The sequence below is a fragment of the Mesoplodon mirus genome, assembly GCF_964341445.2.
Source record: "Mesoplodon mirus genome assembly, chromosome: 8".
Lineage (NCBI taxonomy): Eukaryota > Metazoa > Chordata > Mammalia > Artiodactyla > Ziphiidae > Mesoplodon > Mesoplodon mirus.
Genome location: NC_138984.1, coordinates 8,633,927 through 8,651,638, shown reverse-complemented (window position 1 = coordinate 8,651,638; position 17,712 = coordinate 8,633,927). Strand labels below are relative to the sequence as shown.

At 36.8% G+C, this 17,712-nt stretch overlaps 1 protein-coding gene across 1 annotated transcript in view; it reads left to right on the top strand.

The window, feature by feature from the left end:
- Nucleotides 1–17,712, top strand: part of PSMD1 (proteasome 26S subunit, non-ATPase 1) — a 105,105-nt gene that overhangs the window by 16,041 nt on the left and 71,352 nt on the right. Inside the window, exons 8-16 of the mRNA XM_082630016.1 lie at nt 695–755; nt 1,806–1,934; nt 3,073–3,161; nt 3,637–3,715; nt 4,208–4,381; nt 6,235–6,346; nt 6,937–7,133; nt 8,107–8,202; nt 10,215–10,279. Coding sequence (XP_082486142.1) covers nt 695–755; nt 1,806–1,934; nt 3,073–3,161; nt 3,637–3,715; nt 4,208–4,381; nt 6,235–6,346; nt 6,937–7,133; nt 8,107–8,202; nt 10,215–10,279 — 1,002 coding nt within the window. The remainder of the gene's footprint in view (nt 1–694; nt 756–1,805; nt 1,935–3,072; nt 3,162–3,636; nt 3,716–4,207; nt 4,382–6,234; nt 6,347–6,936; nt 7,134–8,106; nt 8,203–10,214; nt 10,280–17,712) is intronic.

Here is a 17,712-nt window from a genome sequence, read left to right as displayed (position 1 = left end):
TTTACTTTGATTCTTTTCTGTGGTTTATCTTTACTGAAATTAGTTTTCCTAAATATTTACAAAGGAGGATAGTTTTTCTAATTTCCCTGTTCTCTAGAACTTCCTCTTTTATTGTGTTTGTGGAGTTTTAAACAAAATGATGTCTTATGTTCTGAGATCTTCTGGCTCTGTTTCCTTTCTCACTTTTATTTCAGCCTTCTTTTTCCCTCATTTCTGCCACCTTAATTTGGATTCTGTGCCCAGCATTTTCTCCTCAGTGTAGTGCTTTGACCTAGAAGGGGGTGTCGGCTGGTTCGTTTAAGAGTTGTTGAGGCTCCAGCTGCTTTGCTTCAGACTGGTCTTTGTGTCTCGTAGTGGTGTATCTTTACCTGACCATGTTTTGGGAATCTGGGAGATACTTTGTCACCTGGTTTTGTTGTCCATATATTTTGCTAACATAGTTAGTTGCTTTGCGTGTTTTTATGAATGTATTTGGTGGAAATCCAGTAACTGGGTTGCCTCCATCTTATTTTACAATCTTTTTCGTTTCCTAATGGCAGTACTTAAGAAGTAATTAACTGTTTTTTCCTTGCAAAATATTTAATTTGGACATGGTTCAGACCTTCAGTTTGATTAAAAGAAAAAAAAAGCCACCCACACATACTATTCAGAAAAGATTTATCACATTAGTAACTCTTGGTTCTCTTCTTCTTAGTGACTCAATGGAAACAGAAGAAAAGACAGGTAGTGTACTTGTAGGAAAGACACCAGAAGCGGTAAGTGTGCTTTTTGAAGTTGAGGTTGCCATTTAAACACATATTTCCACACTATATTGTAAACTATTTAAAAGTATTTCATATCTGCTTTTATGGAGGTTTATTATTAAGTTTGATACCGAAGTTATTTTATAAAAATGGATTTTCTGTAAAAAGTAAAATTTTAAAGATTCATCCCAGGGAATTCCCTGGTAGTCCAGTGGTTAGGACTCGGCGCTTTCACTGCTGACAGGGCCTGGGTTCAATCCTTGGTCAGGGGACTAAGATCCCACAAGCCACACAGCACGGTCAAAAAAGAAAAAAGATCAATCCCAGAAAGCACTTGACTTAGAAGAAGTCAAATCCTCAGATCCTTATCAAAGAATGAACTCTGTCCAGAATAACTGAATTACCTGTCACAGGGTGAGGAAAAAAAAGTATGGCTTCTAACAAATAAATGGCAACTTATCATAGAGGGGGAGGGGGTAGTTTAGTTGTCTTTATTTTTAGTATTCATGGTGTGTGGAGAGTGGGGCAAGGATTAGAGCAGTGGTCTGTTGGATGTAACTGTTTCCTGTATCAGGATTTTTGGTTTCTGGTTATCAGGTATATAAATTTCAACTCTTGTTCACATGGTTGGAGAGTTGTGTTGATGGCTTGGTAGTTCATGAGATCATATATATGTGTTGGTTAAAGGTGCTTTTTCTCAATTTGGAGGAGGGAGTTTCTCACCTAAACTATAAGTTGGCTGTGTATAAAATAGTTCTCCTTGCATATCACCAGTAATTAGTTACTCTTTTACAGTTTTTTTAATACTAAAATATTTTATATTGGAAGCGAGTTTGGAATGAATTGCGTTCTTCCATCAAGCTGGTATCATATCTCAATGGCATCTAATAAAGAAATAAATTACTTTCTCTCAAATAAATGATACATGAGTTTTCTAGATCTTACTGTTAAAATATGGGTTTTGTTGTGTGTATGACTGTGAATTTCACTGGTTTAGGGCTGTTAAAGTTAGCTTACTGGATTTCAGTAATACAATAATTTTCATTCTTGTTTGTTCGGCAGAGTCCAGAGCCCAAGGACCAGACTTTGAAAATGATTAAAATTCTAAGTGGTGAAATGGCTATTGAGTTACATCTGCAGTTTTTAATACGAAACAATAACACAGATCTCATGATTCTAAAAAACACAAAGGTAGGAAACTCATCTGTAATGGAGGCCTTTTTCTTATATTTATTTCTTTGTTGAATAAGTACTTATATTTATTTCTTACTGAATAATTTGTTGCATTTTATTCCTGATCAAGGAAATAAGTATTTTTAAAAAAATAACAATGGGAGAAATGCTTGATCTTGTTGAAGAAGAAAGGGAATTAATATTGATTGAGCTCCTGTTTTTTGTGTTAGTCTCTCATTGGGAAGTTTAGTGGCTTTTTTTTTTTTAAGTTAGCTTTTATTTGAATGTATACATGTGGCTTTTGGACAAATACCACAATCAGAACATCAATACAGGTTATTTGTGTGTTTGTTTTTTCCCACTGAACTGCAAACTCCTTGAGAATAGGGGTTCTTACCTTGATATTGTAACCTTTGTTGAGATATTGATCCTAACAATTATTAATTTTAATTTTCGAACAGATAATCTATTCATCTGGTTCAAAGAATGTTTTAATATAAAAAGATACATAGTACAAAACATCTTCCTGCCTTGCCTGTGTTATTTACCCAGTATCCTTTCCCAAAGTCATTTATTCATTTTTTATTGCTATATACTATTCCATTACTAAGCAGTTGTTTGATTGAGGCATATGTAATCATGCTTCTCCAGACTTCCAAAATAATTTTTACAGATGGCAAAAAGAATAATGTAATTTGCATTTATGACCCTTTTCTGATGTTTATCTTTATAACGCAGTCTCGTTAAAAATAAACAAACTAACTTTGGTGCTTGCCAGAGTTACAGTGCCAGAAGAGGTGCAGCATTGCTCCTCAGGTTACCCCAGTACTTTGGAGACCTTGAGCAAGACACTGAAGAGAAATGACGAACCATTCGGAAACCAAAAATTAGAAAATCTGCTGCGTAAATTCCTACCTAAAAGCTACTACTGACCTCAAGTTAGGACCACAAATAAAACTTTGTTTGACTGGCTTGTTTTTTATAAGCTAGCTATTTACTGTTTATAAAAGAAATACCCAAGATTCATATGTTAAATACCAGTTCAGTTTATTCATGTTTTCACCACAAAACAGGGCCTCTTACTGTGTGTTCACGTGCAAGCTTGCGTTTGTATGAATACTTTGCTAATAATAAAAATCTGTATTTGTTTTTGTAGGATGCAGTAAGGAACTCTGTGTGTCACACAGCAACTGTTATAGCAAACTCTTTTATGCACTGTGGGACTACCAGTGACCAGTTTCTTAGGTAAATATGCTTGTAGCTTCCCACTTTGGTTGAAAATTGTCTGTGACAGAGACTCTGTTGACATTGTCACATGGATGTGGGGAACTTTCCCTGCCTGACAGTCCTGAATTTTAAATTCTAATTTTCTATTTTATAAATTTTTTTAATTGCATATGCCTGCTTGTTTTGAAGTAAAATTAATTTTCTTTATTAGTTTCCTTGAATATAGGTTTTTGAATGAAATACGTTAAGCTTAGAAATTTGATACAGTTTTGCTTTTGTTCATAGTGGAATTACATGTCATTCATTTTTTAAAAGTCCTCAAAATATTAAGAACAACTTAGGAGGTAAAATGGAATCATCAGTAACTTGAGATCCATAAAGTAAAATGATTTGTAACAGTTCAAGGTGAACATTTTAATGCTTTGACGTTAGTGTTATAAAAAGCTTTATGGAATTCATTTCAGTTGTGTTGCTGAATTTCCTTTTCTTACAGAGATAACTTGGAATGGTTAGCCAGAGCCACTAACTGGGCAAAATTTACAGCCACGGCCAGTTTGGGTGTAATTCATAAGGTAATATATACCAATCACTGTGAGCAGGCATCAGAACAGAAGCAATTTTCCTGGAGTTAAGAAAAAAACTAAAGTTTACTATAATTCATTGACAGGTACATTTTGTTAAATTGGGTCAGTCCTCATACAGGGAAGGATAAAGTAAAGAAGAAATGTGTTTGTTTTTTTTATAAAAAGTGGAAATCTTTTTCCTGTGAAGACTAGCTTAGACATTTCTCAAAATGAATTGAAATAAGTTATTTGCATTGTCTAAGATGAATTTGGGGAACTGTTATAAAACAAGGAGGGGGTGGGAATTGCAGCATTTGTTTCTAACCAGGATGTGACTGGGTCATTTAAAGGCTGTCTTCTTGTGTGAGTGATAAAGTTGCTTAGGAGAGAGCCCCACTTCCCCCTTCACTCTGGAGAAAAAGCAATAATCATAGAAAATGTTACATCTTCTTTTCTCTAACCTTCTTTTACTGACACCTTTGTGGTGGCTCAAATTTACAGGGTCATGAGAAGGAAGCATTACAGTTAATGGCAACATATCTTCCCAAGGACACCTCTCCAGGATCAGCCTATCAAGAAGGTGGAGGTCTCTATGCACTAGGTCTCATTCATGCCAATCATGGTGGTGATATAATTGACTATCTGCTTAACCAGCTTAAGAATGCCAGCAATGATGTAAGTATTAGAATGGAAAAATAAATTCCCATTACTTAAGAGTCCAGGGAAACAGTATATTTGCCAAATTATTTTAGTGAATAGAAATTTTGTAGGATTCTCAAACCAGTACTGTGCTCATTGAATCTTTTCTTTCTTTCTTTCTTTGGTTGCGTGGGTCTTAGTTGTGGCAGGTGGGCTCCTTAGTTGTGGCTCGAGGACTCCTTAGTTATGGCTGGCCAGCTCCTTAGTTGCAGCACATGGGCTCCTTAGTTGCGGCATGCATGTGGGATCTAGTTCCCTGACCAGGGATCGAACCCAGGCCCCCTGCATTGGGAGCATGGAGTCTTAACCACTACACCACCAGGGAAGTCCCTAGAATCTTTTCTTTTGAAGGTAATTTCCTCTCCTTCTCTATAAGCTAAAATTGTGCTTCTCAGTCCTTAAACCTTGTGTGTGAGGAGCAAAATAAAGTACCAGATATTTATATTGATAAAATACGTGTTGTATTCCCACACTTCAGGGTCTTGTTATGTTATATAAATGACCTTAGTGATCGTTTAGCCTAATTGTATTATTTTTCAGGAAACTAAAGCCCAAAGAAATTGCATGTACTCTTTTGGGAATCAGAATTCTTGCTTGTTTGATCTTTGATGATTTTTTAAATGTAACTCTTTTGGAAAAACTTACTAAGCAGCCCTGTTCTTTTTTTAAGGAACCTTGACACATAGGATTTTAGACTTTAACTTTTATGTTAGTCTCTTTTAGAAGGCTATTGGGAGAGTAGCTAAGTGAGCCAGAAAATTCTGTCCTACTTCAGGGAAAAGACTGAGGCCAGTAGGAAGGTCTTTCTCAGCTAATAAACCCCCTATCCACAAATCATATAGTTTATACATATCTCCACCTCATTTCCTCTGTTGGTCTCAGGTAAAAATTTTCTTGTCAGATAAAACTTCTTGGTTATCAGCAATAAAACCCTCTGCTTAAACAAGGAGTTTATTGGAAGTAGCTTATTTAATTAAAGGAAAAGCTGATGAACCAGTTCTCACAAAGGTTAAGTGCAGGGCAATTCTAGGAATCTAGATAACAGGAACTAATGGGATCATCTCTTCAGGGCACGACTGTCAGGATGAATGAACTTGAAACGTTTTGGGTCCTTGGGTCATTCCACCTAAGAAAGATTAAAATTCCAGAAGAGCATCTTGACTGGCCTGTCTTGGGTCACAGGCCCACACTTCCGCTAGGGGAATATGGGAGCTTATTTTAAGTGATGGTTCCACCAAGGCTCGAACCAGTGGGGAGGAGTATTCCCCCAGCAGGAATGGGGTGCTGCCGCCAATAAAAGGATTCTGTACATTCAAAAGCAACAGATCACCACAAGAGTGTTCTTCAAATAAAGACTAACGTTTGGTCTTGACACCATTTTCTCCCACTTTCTTCATAACCATGAAGTTATGAAGAAACTTTTTTCTCCTCTGTCTTCAGTTTCCTTCTATGCTGCCTCTCTCAGTCCACAAGCATCTTCAGGTCTCACCTATCCTAAAAAATTCTTTCCTCACCATTTGCTTCTCCCTTTTAGTTGTTGTCATCTTTCTCCTCCCTTTCTCATGTAAATTTATTAAATGAGAGCTGTACTGTCTCCACTTTCATTTTTTTCATTTCCTTCTCAACTCACTATTATTTTGCATCAGCAAGCAGCATTCTTTTGAAACTGAAATTGGTGAGGTTACCACTGGCCCTCTGTATCCTTTGATCATACTTTCTAGGCCAGCTGCTTTCCATGCTTAATATCACAACGTATTTTGAAATTAGAATGAAAGCTTGGATTTTAAGTGCAGTGTACCAAATAAATGGAGCCCATCCTTTTTCTCTAGATTGTTCGACATGGTGGTAGTCTGGGCCTTGGTTTGGCTGCCATGGGGACTGCACGCCAGGATGTGTATGATTTGCTAAAAACAAACCTTTATCAGGATGATGCTGTGACAGGTAAGTGATTCTTTCCAAAGGTGACAAACTCTAGGATTAATTAATGTAACTGTAATACTTGTTTTCTACCTATATTTTGTGGTCTCTTAGAATTAAATCTAATGGATTTCTCTATTTGTAGAGAATCCTTTTTAGGAAGTATAGGAATAGATTTCTCTATTTGCCTCATTTATCAAACTCATAAAAATATGTTTTGTGATATATAGGCTTTTTAAAATGGTATATCTTGTGTGTATGTCTATATAACTGACTTTTGCAAATAGAAGTTTATTAGAGTGATCCGCTTGTATCCTGGGGCTGTCTATACTGCTTGGTGATAATGTAGAAAAGTATTGCATAATGTCTCCTTTGAAATCACTGTAGGATTTGGTAGTATATCCTATCAAGATTTAAAAGGAAAATAGCTGTAAATATATGGATGTACTTCCACATAAACTATTCCTTATATCTGATGACTTGAAAAAATGCTCTCAGAAGCTAATGGTTGTTTTGATAGTTGATGCTAATAGTTAGCACTTCCAATAGGATATGTTTTATTTACTTTACATACATAACTCTTATTCTTCAATGTTTTGCTTTTCACTCACTAGGGGAAGCAGCTGGCCTGGCCCTAGGTTTGGTTATGTTGGGCTCTAAAAATGCCCAGGCTATTGAGGACATGGTTGGCTATGCACAGGAAACTCAACATGAGAAGATTCTACGTGGTCTTGCAGTTGGCATAGCATTAGTGATGTACGGGAGGATGGAAGAGGCTGATGCTCTCATTGAATCTCTCTGCCGTGATAAGGTGAGATCACATATTATTCATCCTTTTTTTCCCTGCATTTCCTCACCCTCTGGTTATTATATCCAGCATTTACAGAAACACTTAACCTTTACTGGAAATTATCTCTGTTCCTATCAGAACTCTTAGGGACATTTGTTGATAAAACTTCTCAAAAGATATATAAAGCCTAATAGCATTTAGGAAAGAAAAACACTGAGTAAAAGAGGTAAGCAGGGCTAATTCGAGAATTTTAAATTTAATCAAGACTTCAGTGATTTTTCAAATAAGCAGATTTGAAAAAGTTCTTTAGAAATACATAAGTTGATTTCCTTTAGAAATAATGTTTTGGGGATGATTTCATAATCTAATAAGATATAAAGTTTACTTCATTGTTTTTTCATCAGAAAACAGTGCCAATCTCTATACTTATTTATTTGGGTGAGATTTTTTTCCTTTGCCTTTTGTTTTGTTTTTACAATGGTATTGTATATGGTAGGTAGTCAGTGGTAAACAGTACTGTCCTCTGTAATCTGATAAAAACATCCACTGCTATAGTTTATTCATAAAACTACTAATTATTTTGCTCACCTATCAGACTCTGTATCTCTTCCACTCAATGCTCAGTGCCCAAGAATTAAGTGGTAAGGTAAAAGCAAGTTAGAATGTAGAATTAGAAGCAAGCTTCTTTGTTGTTTGACAAATGGAAGCTGAGAATCATAGGGCAGTGAGTGTTGGTATTGGGCTTGAGTTTATACTTCATAAAAAGTGTGAGGCAGTATAGGCATGTTGCACAGAATATTGGGAATTAGAAGCAGTTAACTACTACCATATTAGAGTCTTTTAATTCTCCATTTGTTTAGAGAACTGCCAACCACAAAATGGTGCTCCTTGAGTTCATTTCTTACCTAAAACCAACTCCCCTGATGGATGAAACTAAGCCTGTAGAAGTTACTATCTGAAATAAGTTGATGATTGACATTGAATTATTTCTTAGGATCCAATTCTTCGACGATCTGGAATGTATACTGTGGCCATGGCTTATTGTGGTTCAGGTAACAACAAAGCTATTCGCCGCCTGCTACACGTTGCTGTAAGTACTCTGACCTTTCTTGGATAGACGTGGAAGAGAAGGTTTGCAGACGGCCACTAAATGTGCTGATGACTGCACACCCATACCATATAACTACCACCAGCGGCCCCAGGTTCAGATTCTCATTCATGGAGCACAGTCAACCGTAACCTAGCGCCAGGTTCACTTAGCTTTTCAGAAGGATACAGGAAAGGATAACAGTGTGTCTATTTGAATGAAAGTCCTTGAAGTCATTTAGGGGCAACTTCTGAAACTCTGTTCCAAGGGGCACCCTCATTTATAAGGGACAAGACCGTGTGAATGGATCCAGGAACTTGGACATGCACTAGAACACAGCAGGGAATGACACGGAGTCTTCGGCATCATTGAGCTTACAGTATTGTGGGGAATACAGATGCCAGAACAAATTAATACAAGTGTAATGAGAGTTACAACACAGAAAACTCAAACTGCATATCAGCTGCTCCCTTTAAGGAACATGATATGTCTTCCCGTCTGCAAATAAATTGTAAACCATTCGTCTAGGACTTCAACACACCTCAGGAGAATTGTTCCTGGGTAATTCATATTTATTGTTATGATTGTATGGAATTTTCCTCCCATTACATTTTCTGCCAGGTTATTATCGGTGTAAAACAAAAGCTATTGATTTTTTTAGATTTATTTTGTAAACTGGACACCTTATTAAACTCTTTTATTGTGTTTAAAAAAAAAGACCATGTGAATGTGTGCAGCCACCCCAGGGTAGGGAAATCTAATGAACAACAGGAACGACTTCTTTTTACAGCCTGTGAAGTTAGCTTCCAGGTACCCCTAAGGGACATGCTCTGTGACAAGAGACACGTTGCACAGGAAAGCCAATGCCCATGTTTTCCAACAGGCTTTTTCCACTCAGAGTCACCCAATCCAGGTACAGTTTTTCAGTGATAAATAATGCCTGATAACACAGTGGACGTTCCATATGTCTTAACCCAGTAGGTTCCTACCATCTTGGTGCTGAGAGATGGTAGACCCAAGGTCATCTTCCCATACAGAAAGGGTTTAGAGCTATTATTATTTCTTTCTTCCTAGAGATATTCACATGACACAGTATTTATTAATAATTTATTATTTATCAGTGCAGCATGTGGTATGTTATAGATGGTTGTATTTTGCTTGAGTTTTGGACATATGGTTTTGAAAACAACATTGAAGGAATGGTGAGATTTTCAACGTGGCCCACAAAAGCTATGGTAGAGCTGAAATAGTCTTTAGAAGTAGCCCTGCATCTTAAACTTCACCAAACTATAAAGGCTTTTCTAAGCCTTGAAATGAAATTCTCAGATGAATTTTTCTTAATTGGGGTAAGACATTCTAATAGAGGAATACAGTAGTCCCCCCTTACCCACGGGGTATATGTTCCAAGACCCCCAGGGGATGCCTGAAACCACGGATAGTACATATACTATGTTTTTTCATATACATACATACATACATACCTGTAATAAAGTTTAACTTATAAATTAGGCACAGTAAGAGAATACCTGAATTGCAGGATCACTACGCCTGTGCTTTGCGGCCATTATTAGGTAAAATAAAGGTTATTTGAATATAAGCACTGCAATACCGCATCAGTCTGATAACTGAGAGGGCTACTATGTGACTAGCGTGTGGATAGACTGTACAACTTGGATACACCGAACAAAGGGATGATTTACATCCCAGGCGGGACAGAGTGGGATGGCGTGAGATTCATTACAATACTCAGAATGACATGCAATTTAAAACTTATGAATTATTTATTTCTGGAATTTTCCATTTAATAAATATTCAGACCACAGTTGACTGTGGGTAACTGAAACTGCTGAAAGTGAAACCATGAATTAGGGAGGTGGCTATGGTAATATGCTAATGAGATCTAGTTTACATTTTAATGATGTGGGCCTCTCATATCAATTTATTCTAGTAATGTAATGAATGTAGTACTAGGATGCATGTAGTATAATGTAATTATCCTTGCAATTTTTTCCTAGGTAAGTGATGTTAATGACGATGTCAGGAGGGCGGCAGTAGAATCACTTGGGTTCATTCTCTTCAGGTAATAATTTCTAACTTCTGATTCTATTTACATTCCATTTCTATACGTAGTTAGTAATTAAACAGAAGCTAAATATCTGAGGAAGTATGTCTAGGTTCAGAGTGAGGACCATATAACAATAAAGTTAGTACTGTTCCTCTGAAACAGAGGCCAGTGTGTTTTGAGGGTCTGAGATGCTCTTTGAGAAGCAGTCGTCCGCTTCCCAGGTATATTGGTAATTCAGAAGGGATGCTGTCTGTCACACAGACTTGTATGAGTTCTTGAAGCTCTTTAGTGAGAGTGAAAGGTATTAGGCTTTGTTTAAATGCAAAAGAGTGAAACATTTGGAGGTGCCCTTGGCATTGTAGTATGGTTGTGATTTAGAGGACACACTCTGAAACCAATCTGCCAGGATTGAATCTTGGCCTTGTCATTGACTAGCTGAGTGACTTTGGGCTTGTTACTTAGCGTCTTTGAACTTCGCATTCCTAAGGGTATAGTAACAGTACCTAAGACTATTTTTTGACAGTTAAGTGAATTAATATGTCTAAAGCCCTTCGAACTGTATCTGGCACTAGTAAGTGCTATTCAAGTGTGTATGAGTAGTGGCGGTTGTAATAGTTAGTGGTGGTAGATGCAGTAGTACTTCTTAGAGTAGTTCTCCTCTCCAATCTCATATACACTGTTTCTTTTCGCTAAGGTGCTTTATCTTAAAATGCAACATAGGAACATTACAAGTATTTCTTTCAGCTCGTTTCTGGGCGCTGCTTATTAGAGTTTACTTGTGAAATTACAGTAAAATAAGTTCTGAAGGTGCATGTAAGATGAGTTTCATGTACTTTTAATCTTTGGTATAGATATGTATATATATTTTTTCCAACAAGTATTTACTCAACATCCACTGTGAACTGGTTAGAGGACCTTCTCTAAGATGCAAGATAGGAAGTTAACCATTTACTGCAGGCACTAAATATTTTTTTCCTATTGTGGATAAAAATGTTGAATAAAAGAGCAAAGCACACATCCATATAGCATGTTAATAGGTTTCTCCTTACACCAGTCAGTTTTGTTGAAGGAGGTTGTTCAACAAAATACTAATTTCCTTTACTGTATTATCTCTAACCCTCATTTGTCTAACTTGTTCACCAAGACACTACAGAACTTTCATTAAATCCTAAAGACGTAGTATTTATACAGATCGACTAGTCTGGTACCTCTAAAACAGATTATGTGGTTAATTGGTGATTACTGTTTTTAGTAAATTCATAGAAGTATCACGTGTTCATTGATTCCTTTTCTGAGATCTGATAAAACCTATTTGTGTTAAGCTATTCCACATTTTTTCAAAAGATCTACAGCAGACTCCATAGTTTAAATTTCTTGAGTCCTATCTCTTTTTGAACGTTGGAATATTTAGCCACGTACAGTCCTTTTGTATCTTTGCCATTTTCTGTTTTTGCTCAGATTTGTCAACAGTGGTTCTACAATTATATTCACAAGTTCTGTTTCAGGGAAGTGATTCATTTAGCTTAGAGACTTGAACTCATTTAAGGCACCAGTCTCTTCACCTGTTTTGCATTTTGATCAGTCTTTACAACATTACTTTCTATCTTTCTGGTCTAAAAAGCATTCTCCTGAGACAAAAGATGGAAGCAAAATAGAAGTTGAATAGTCCTGTTTCCTTCCTGTCGTCTTTGGCATATCATTCTAGCCAACCTGTGATGCTAGCCTTTCCTTATTTTTGTTCTAGAGTTTAGACACAGTTGAAAACCAAAAACAAATGGTTTTATTATTGCTATTCAGGGAGGGGTTTTTTTTAATTCTTACTGGAAAACTAGGTAATTTGTATATGGAAAATATATTCTTCTAGATGTACCCTTAGTAACTATTGGCCTGTATAAAGAATCCTACTCACGATGGTCTCTTCCTTTGTTTTATCTATTCATTGTCGGCTACTAACTGTTCCTGTTAGTCACTTTATATTTTATATAAATCAGCCACCTAGGAAGTTGAGCTTTCGTGAAAACTGTTTTTCTTCCATTTTTAACCTGACAGTGCTTTGCTCTCTAATTATCAAAATTCATTTCTGCCCTTGTATTTACTGTAGCTTACACATGTGCTCAATTCCCAGTTTCAGCAGCAGATGTCTTCCATGAGCTGCTTTTAGGCTTTGCTAAGATCTCTACTACCTAGGATACTCAGATCCAGCTAATGAGTTGTTTTTGTGCTCATTATTTCTAAGGGACCATTCAGAGTTCTGTTGCTGCTGTTTTCTTTTTTCTTCATAATATGATTCTTATAAGAAGTAGAAACTGGAAAAGACTTTAGAGGTAACTTTGTCTAAAACTTCATGGATGAAGAAAATTAAATGTAATCAACTTGTCTAAGGAGTTGCAGTTAAAACCAAGTTCTCTAATTTTAGACTGTTGTCAATTCCCTGGAGTGATAATATTTAAAGGTGAAAAAAACCTTAGAAATAAAACAGTATTCCCATTTTTTTTAAAGAGAAGAAAATTGAATTCCAAAATCGTTAACAAAACTTCCTGTTGTCATAGAGCTGAATGGTAGAACAGAAATTCAAAACAGGTCTCAGGATAGACCAATGCTTTCTCTACCATGCCTTTCCTTCAGAGCGCCTTCTTTCTGAGTGGCTGTGATAGAACATTTTTAATCTCAAATTTCCTTATTAAGTTTAATATTTGGAAAGTTTCTGTCCTGTATCCTAAGAATTAGTAAGTGTTTTCTGATGTGTCATTGGTTGCTTTCTTAGTGTGCTCCATTTTATCATTTCTTCCCTTTTAAATGTCACTTTTAAAATAACCACAGACATTTGGCCCCCTTGAATCGTGTTTTAAGGATTTATTTCTTCTTAATTTTTAAAACTGCTTTTAAAGTGTACTTATTGGACACAAATACTGAAAACATATCAGTAAACACGTATTTGTACTTCAGCAACTAAGGTGAAATTGTCTTTGTAGGAAACTAAAAATTTTCATGTATATTATCTCCTTTATTCTTAGGATAGTCCAGGGAGTTGTAGTATTTTCACTGTTTCTTTCTCCTGGTATTTGTGGGTTATATGTTCATAATCTATATGATAAGAATAGAAAATTAAATTGAAAAACATCCTTGCCAAGTTGAAATGAACCTAGTGTATTTTTAACCCAGTAAATAGGTGATTCGTGGGTCCATTGTTATTAGTCTAGTCAGCAGATTTATTATCACAACTCTGTACAGTACTGTGCTTGGCATTGACTGAAAACTCAGTTGGAATTGAACAGCATCTGAATTATTTCATCTTCACATCGGAAAGGAAAATGAAGAAAGAGGCTAATAGAAGTATTAGTTTTTATATACTTGTTAAAATTAAGTTGCTATAATGGTGAACAAGTTGATGATCTGATATAGACCTTTCTTAAAATTAGATAATCTTTGATATCCGCGATCATCTTTGCTGTGACTTAAGCTTACAATATAACACTAAATATTTCTCAATTTATACATTAATTTACTTGCAGATATGGATGGATCTCACAAGATCAGAGGGAGATTCTTGGTGCAGATATTTTTTAGACCACAAAACATGGTTTCTTGAATAGAAATATGTTGCATCATCATAGATCCTTAGCATTTGAAGGAACCCTAGCAGTCAAATAGTTACCACCAAATGCATAAATTACCTTTACAATATCTCCATTCACAATTTTATATCAATTTGATACATATTCTCTATGTGCTGTTTTCTGTTTCTCCTCAGTGTCTGGATGCTGTAACTTCCTTTAGTTTTGTTTTTTTAATTCTTCCTTCTATCTTCTGTCTGCATCTTTGTTTTCCCCTCGCATTCAATTAACAATAAATATGGAATAGAGTGAAGAAAATTGTTTTCAAAATTATTCTTCTAAATAGGTACAATCTATTCCTTTTCTTTGAAGGTAGGACTATAAAAGAGAGGCTCTTTGTTGCCATAGTGGTGGTTAACTTCAAGATTTGCTTTTAAATATAGATTTCCTTAAAATGTTTTAGAATAGAAATATCAGTTATGTATCAAAATGCTAAAAATTTTGTGCTGTATTGTACTTTTTCAGGAATAGTTTATATTGGAGTTGTATTTCTTTTTTCTAGAATCTTCTGGACATACTAGAATGATCTCTCATTAACTAGCTCTCAGCTAACTGTAAGCAAGGAATTTTTCTTCAGGAATTGAAGCTGAACAGCTTAAAGGTCTTATAGTTAATTCTGTGGGTATGCATATGTTTAAGCACATACACAAATTTGAAGTCAGTATAGAGCATGTGGGAAGATATTCCTTCTAATCTAGATTGTCTAGGGATAGAGCTTTGCCAGTGAGATTGCCATCTCTAGTATTTAAATTTTCTGAAACAATTTTATATGCCATCAGATACCTAAGACACAGTTTGGAATACTGTTGGAGTGATATCTGAAAACTTAATCTCTGACTTGGCAAGAATGTAAATCTTAACATATGCCAAACACTTCATATTAGAGACTGGAACCAAAATAGGCAGGAATTTTTTTTTTTTTTTTTAAGGAGCGTAAATTATTTTGCCTCTTATTCGAGATAACCCATCCTTTTTTTTTTTTTTTAACATCTTTATTGCAGTACAATTGCTTTACAGTGTTGTGTTAGTCTCTGCTGTATAACAAAGTGAATCAGCTATACATATACATATATCCCCATATATCCTCCCTCTTTTGTCTCCCTCCCACCCTCCCTATCCCACCCCTCTAGGTGGACACAAAACACCGAGCTGATCTCCCTGTGCTATGTGGCTGCTTCCCACTAGCTATCTATTTTACATTTGGTAGTGTACATATATGTCCATGCCGCTCTCTCACTTCATCCCAGCTTACCCTTCCCCCTTCCTGTGTCCTCAAGTCCATTCTCTATGTCTGCGTCTTTATTCCTGTCCTGCCCCTAGGACAGGAATTTTTTTTTTTTTAGATTCCATATATATGTGTTAGCATATGGTATTTGTTTTTCTCTTTCTGAGTTACTTCACTCTGCGCGACAGTCTCTAGGTCCATCCACCTCACTACAAATAACTCAATTTTGTTTCCTTTTATGGCTGAGTAATATTCCATTGTATATATGTACCACATCTTCTTTATCCATTCATCTGTCGATGGACACTTAGGTTGCTTCCATGTCCTGGCTATTGTAAATAGAGCTGCAATGAACATTGTGGTACATGACTCCTTTTGAATTATGGTTTTCTCAGGGTATATGCCCAGTAGTCAGATTGCTGGGTGGTATGGTAGTTCTACTTTTAGTTTTCTAAGGAACCTCCATACTGTTCTCCATAGTGGCTGTATCAATTTACATTCTCACCAACAGTGCAAGAGGGTTCCCTTTTCTCCACATCCTCTCCAGCATTTATTGTTTGTAGTTTGTTTTGTTTTGTTTTGTTTTTTTGTGGTACGCGGGCCTCTCACTGTTGTGGCTGCTCCTGTTGTGGAGCACAGGCTCCGGACGCACAGGCTCAGTGGCCATGGCTCACGGGCCTAGCCGCTCCGTGGCATATGGGATCTTCCCGGACCGGGGCACGAACCCGTGTCCTCTGCATCGGCAGGCGGACTCTCAACCACTGCGCCACCAGGGAAGCCCTGTAGTTTTTTTGATGATGGCCATTCTGACCGGTGTGAGGTGATACCTCATTGTAGTTTTGATTTGTATTTCTCTAATGATTAGTGATGTTAAGCATCCTTTCACGTGGAGATAATCCACCCTTAACACTGCTGAAGAAAGAGTTGTGGCAAAAATGCCTAAAGTTTTAATGATTTAGGTGTTAAATATGTACGGTATACTCTTTCTGGCAGATAACGTAGAGCCCATAAGGTCTGTAATAGAACCATGTTCTAGGAAAGGATTCTGCCATTTGAATTTTATATACCTGGTTCCCTTATGCTGAGTGAGCTTCTCCATAGCCAGCATATTTCTTGTGATAATTTTGTTAAACTGTGTTGCCTGGAAGGGATCAAGGATGGAGCAATAGGTTGAGGCATAAGAATGGGTCAACCTGAAAAGGAAAGGTTAAGACATGGGCCGTCCTCACTACAGATTCCGTCAGCCTAAATTTATTCACCATTTATGTGAGTAGCATAAAAATAAAATATCACAGGCTTCCCTGGTGGCGCAGTGGTTAAGAATCCGCCTGCCAACGCAGGGGACACGGGTTCGAGCCCTGGTCCAGGAAGATCCCACATGCCGCGGAGCAGCTAAGCCCATGCACCACAACTACTGAGCCTGCGCTCTGGAGCCCACAAGACACAACTACTGAGCCCACGTGCCACAACTACTGAAGCCCACATGCCTAGAGCCCGTGCTCCGCAACAAGAGAAGCCACTGCAGTGAGAAGCCTGCACACCGCGATGAGGAGTAGCCCCCGCTCGCCACAACTAGAGAAAGCCCGCGCGCAGCAACGAAGACCCAACGCCGCCAAAAATAATTTAAAAATTAAAATATCAAAGTAAATAGAATTGGCTACCATTTACAGAGTACCCACATGAACTCATTCTCATAAGAAGCCTATGAAACGTAGATGAGGAAACTGAGAAATCAAGTATTTTTGTAAATTCAATCAGTTAGTAAACGGCATAGATTGGATTTATTCCAGATCTAGTAGGGCAAAGTAAAGTAACAAAAGGATGAATAAAAAATTTTGTACCAGAAGTTCAACCAAGTCTTTGGGGAAGCTTAGGCAGCCGTGATCTCATTTATAAGATCATTAAAATGTAGGTCCCTGGATTAATAAGGTCCCATGCCTTATTGCATGCTCTTTGAGAAACATAATGCACAGGCTCTTTGAGAAACATAATGAGGTTTAGGTACCCAAGACTGGTTTCATTTGCTTTCTCCTCCTCCTCCAGTAGACCCACCTCTGCTGAGTAGATGCCTGGTGTGAGCCATCTAACAAACAGCTCTAGTTCTAAGACCGTGTCACTTTGTGTGATATCCAACTACTCTCCCTACCCCTTCCATCAAGACAGTTTCCTGATCCATGCAAAATTGTGACTACATTTAACTAAGCCAGACTGTGAATGGCAATCTCAGCTCACCTTCAGATGTGATCATTATTTTATGCACTTATTTTTAGTCCTCTGTTCCTGTCACTGTTGTTCTGTGTTATACCTTATGTCTTTAATGCCTTGAAGACAAGGTTAATACTTGTCTTGTTTATTTCATTCTTAGCATAGCTTTGCATCCAATTAGGAACTAAATAAATTCTTATGGTGACATTGTTTTTTTGTAAGCCAGAAGTTTATTGATTTATTTAATTTTATTTCATTTGACTATCTTAACATTTAACTAGTGTACTGGATTGTTTTAATTTACAACTATACAAAAATGATTTTTTTCGTTAGAATAATTTTGCCCAAATAAAGAAAATTGGATAATCTTAATACATAATTCTTAATTTAAAGAGATGGCTTTT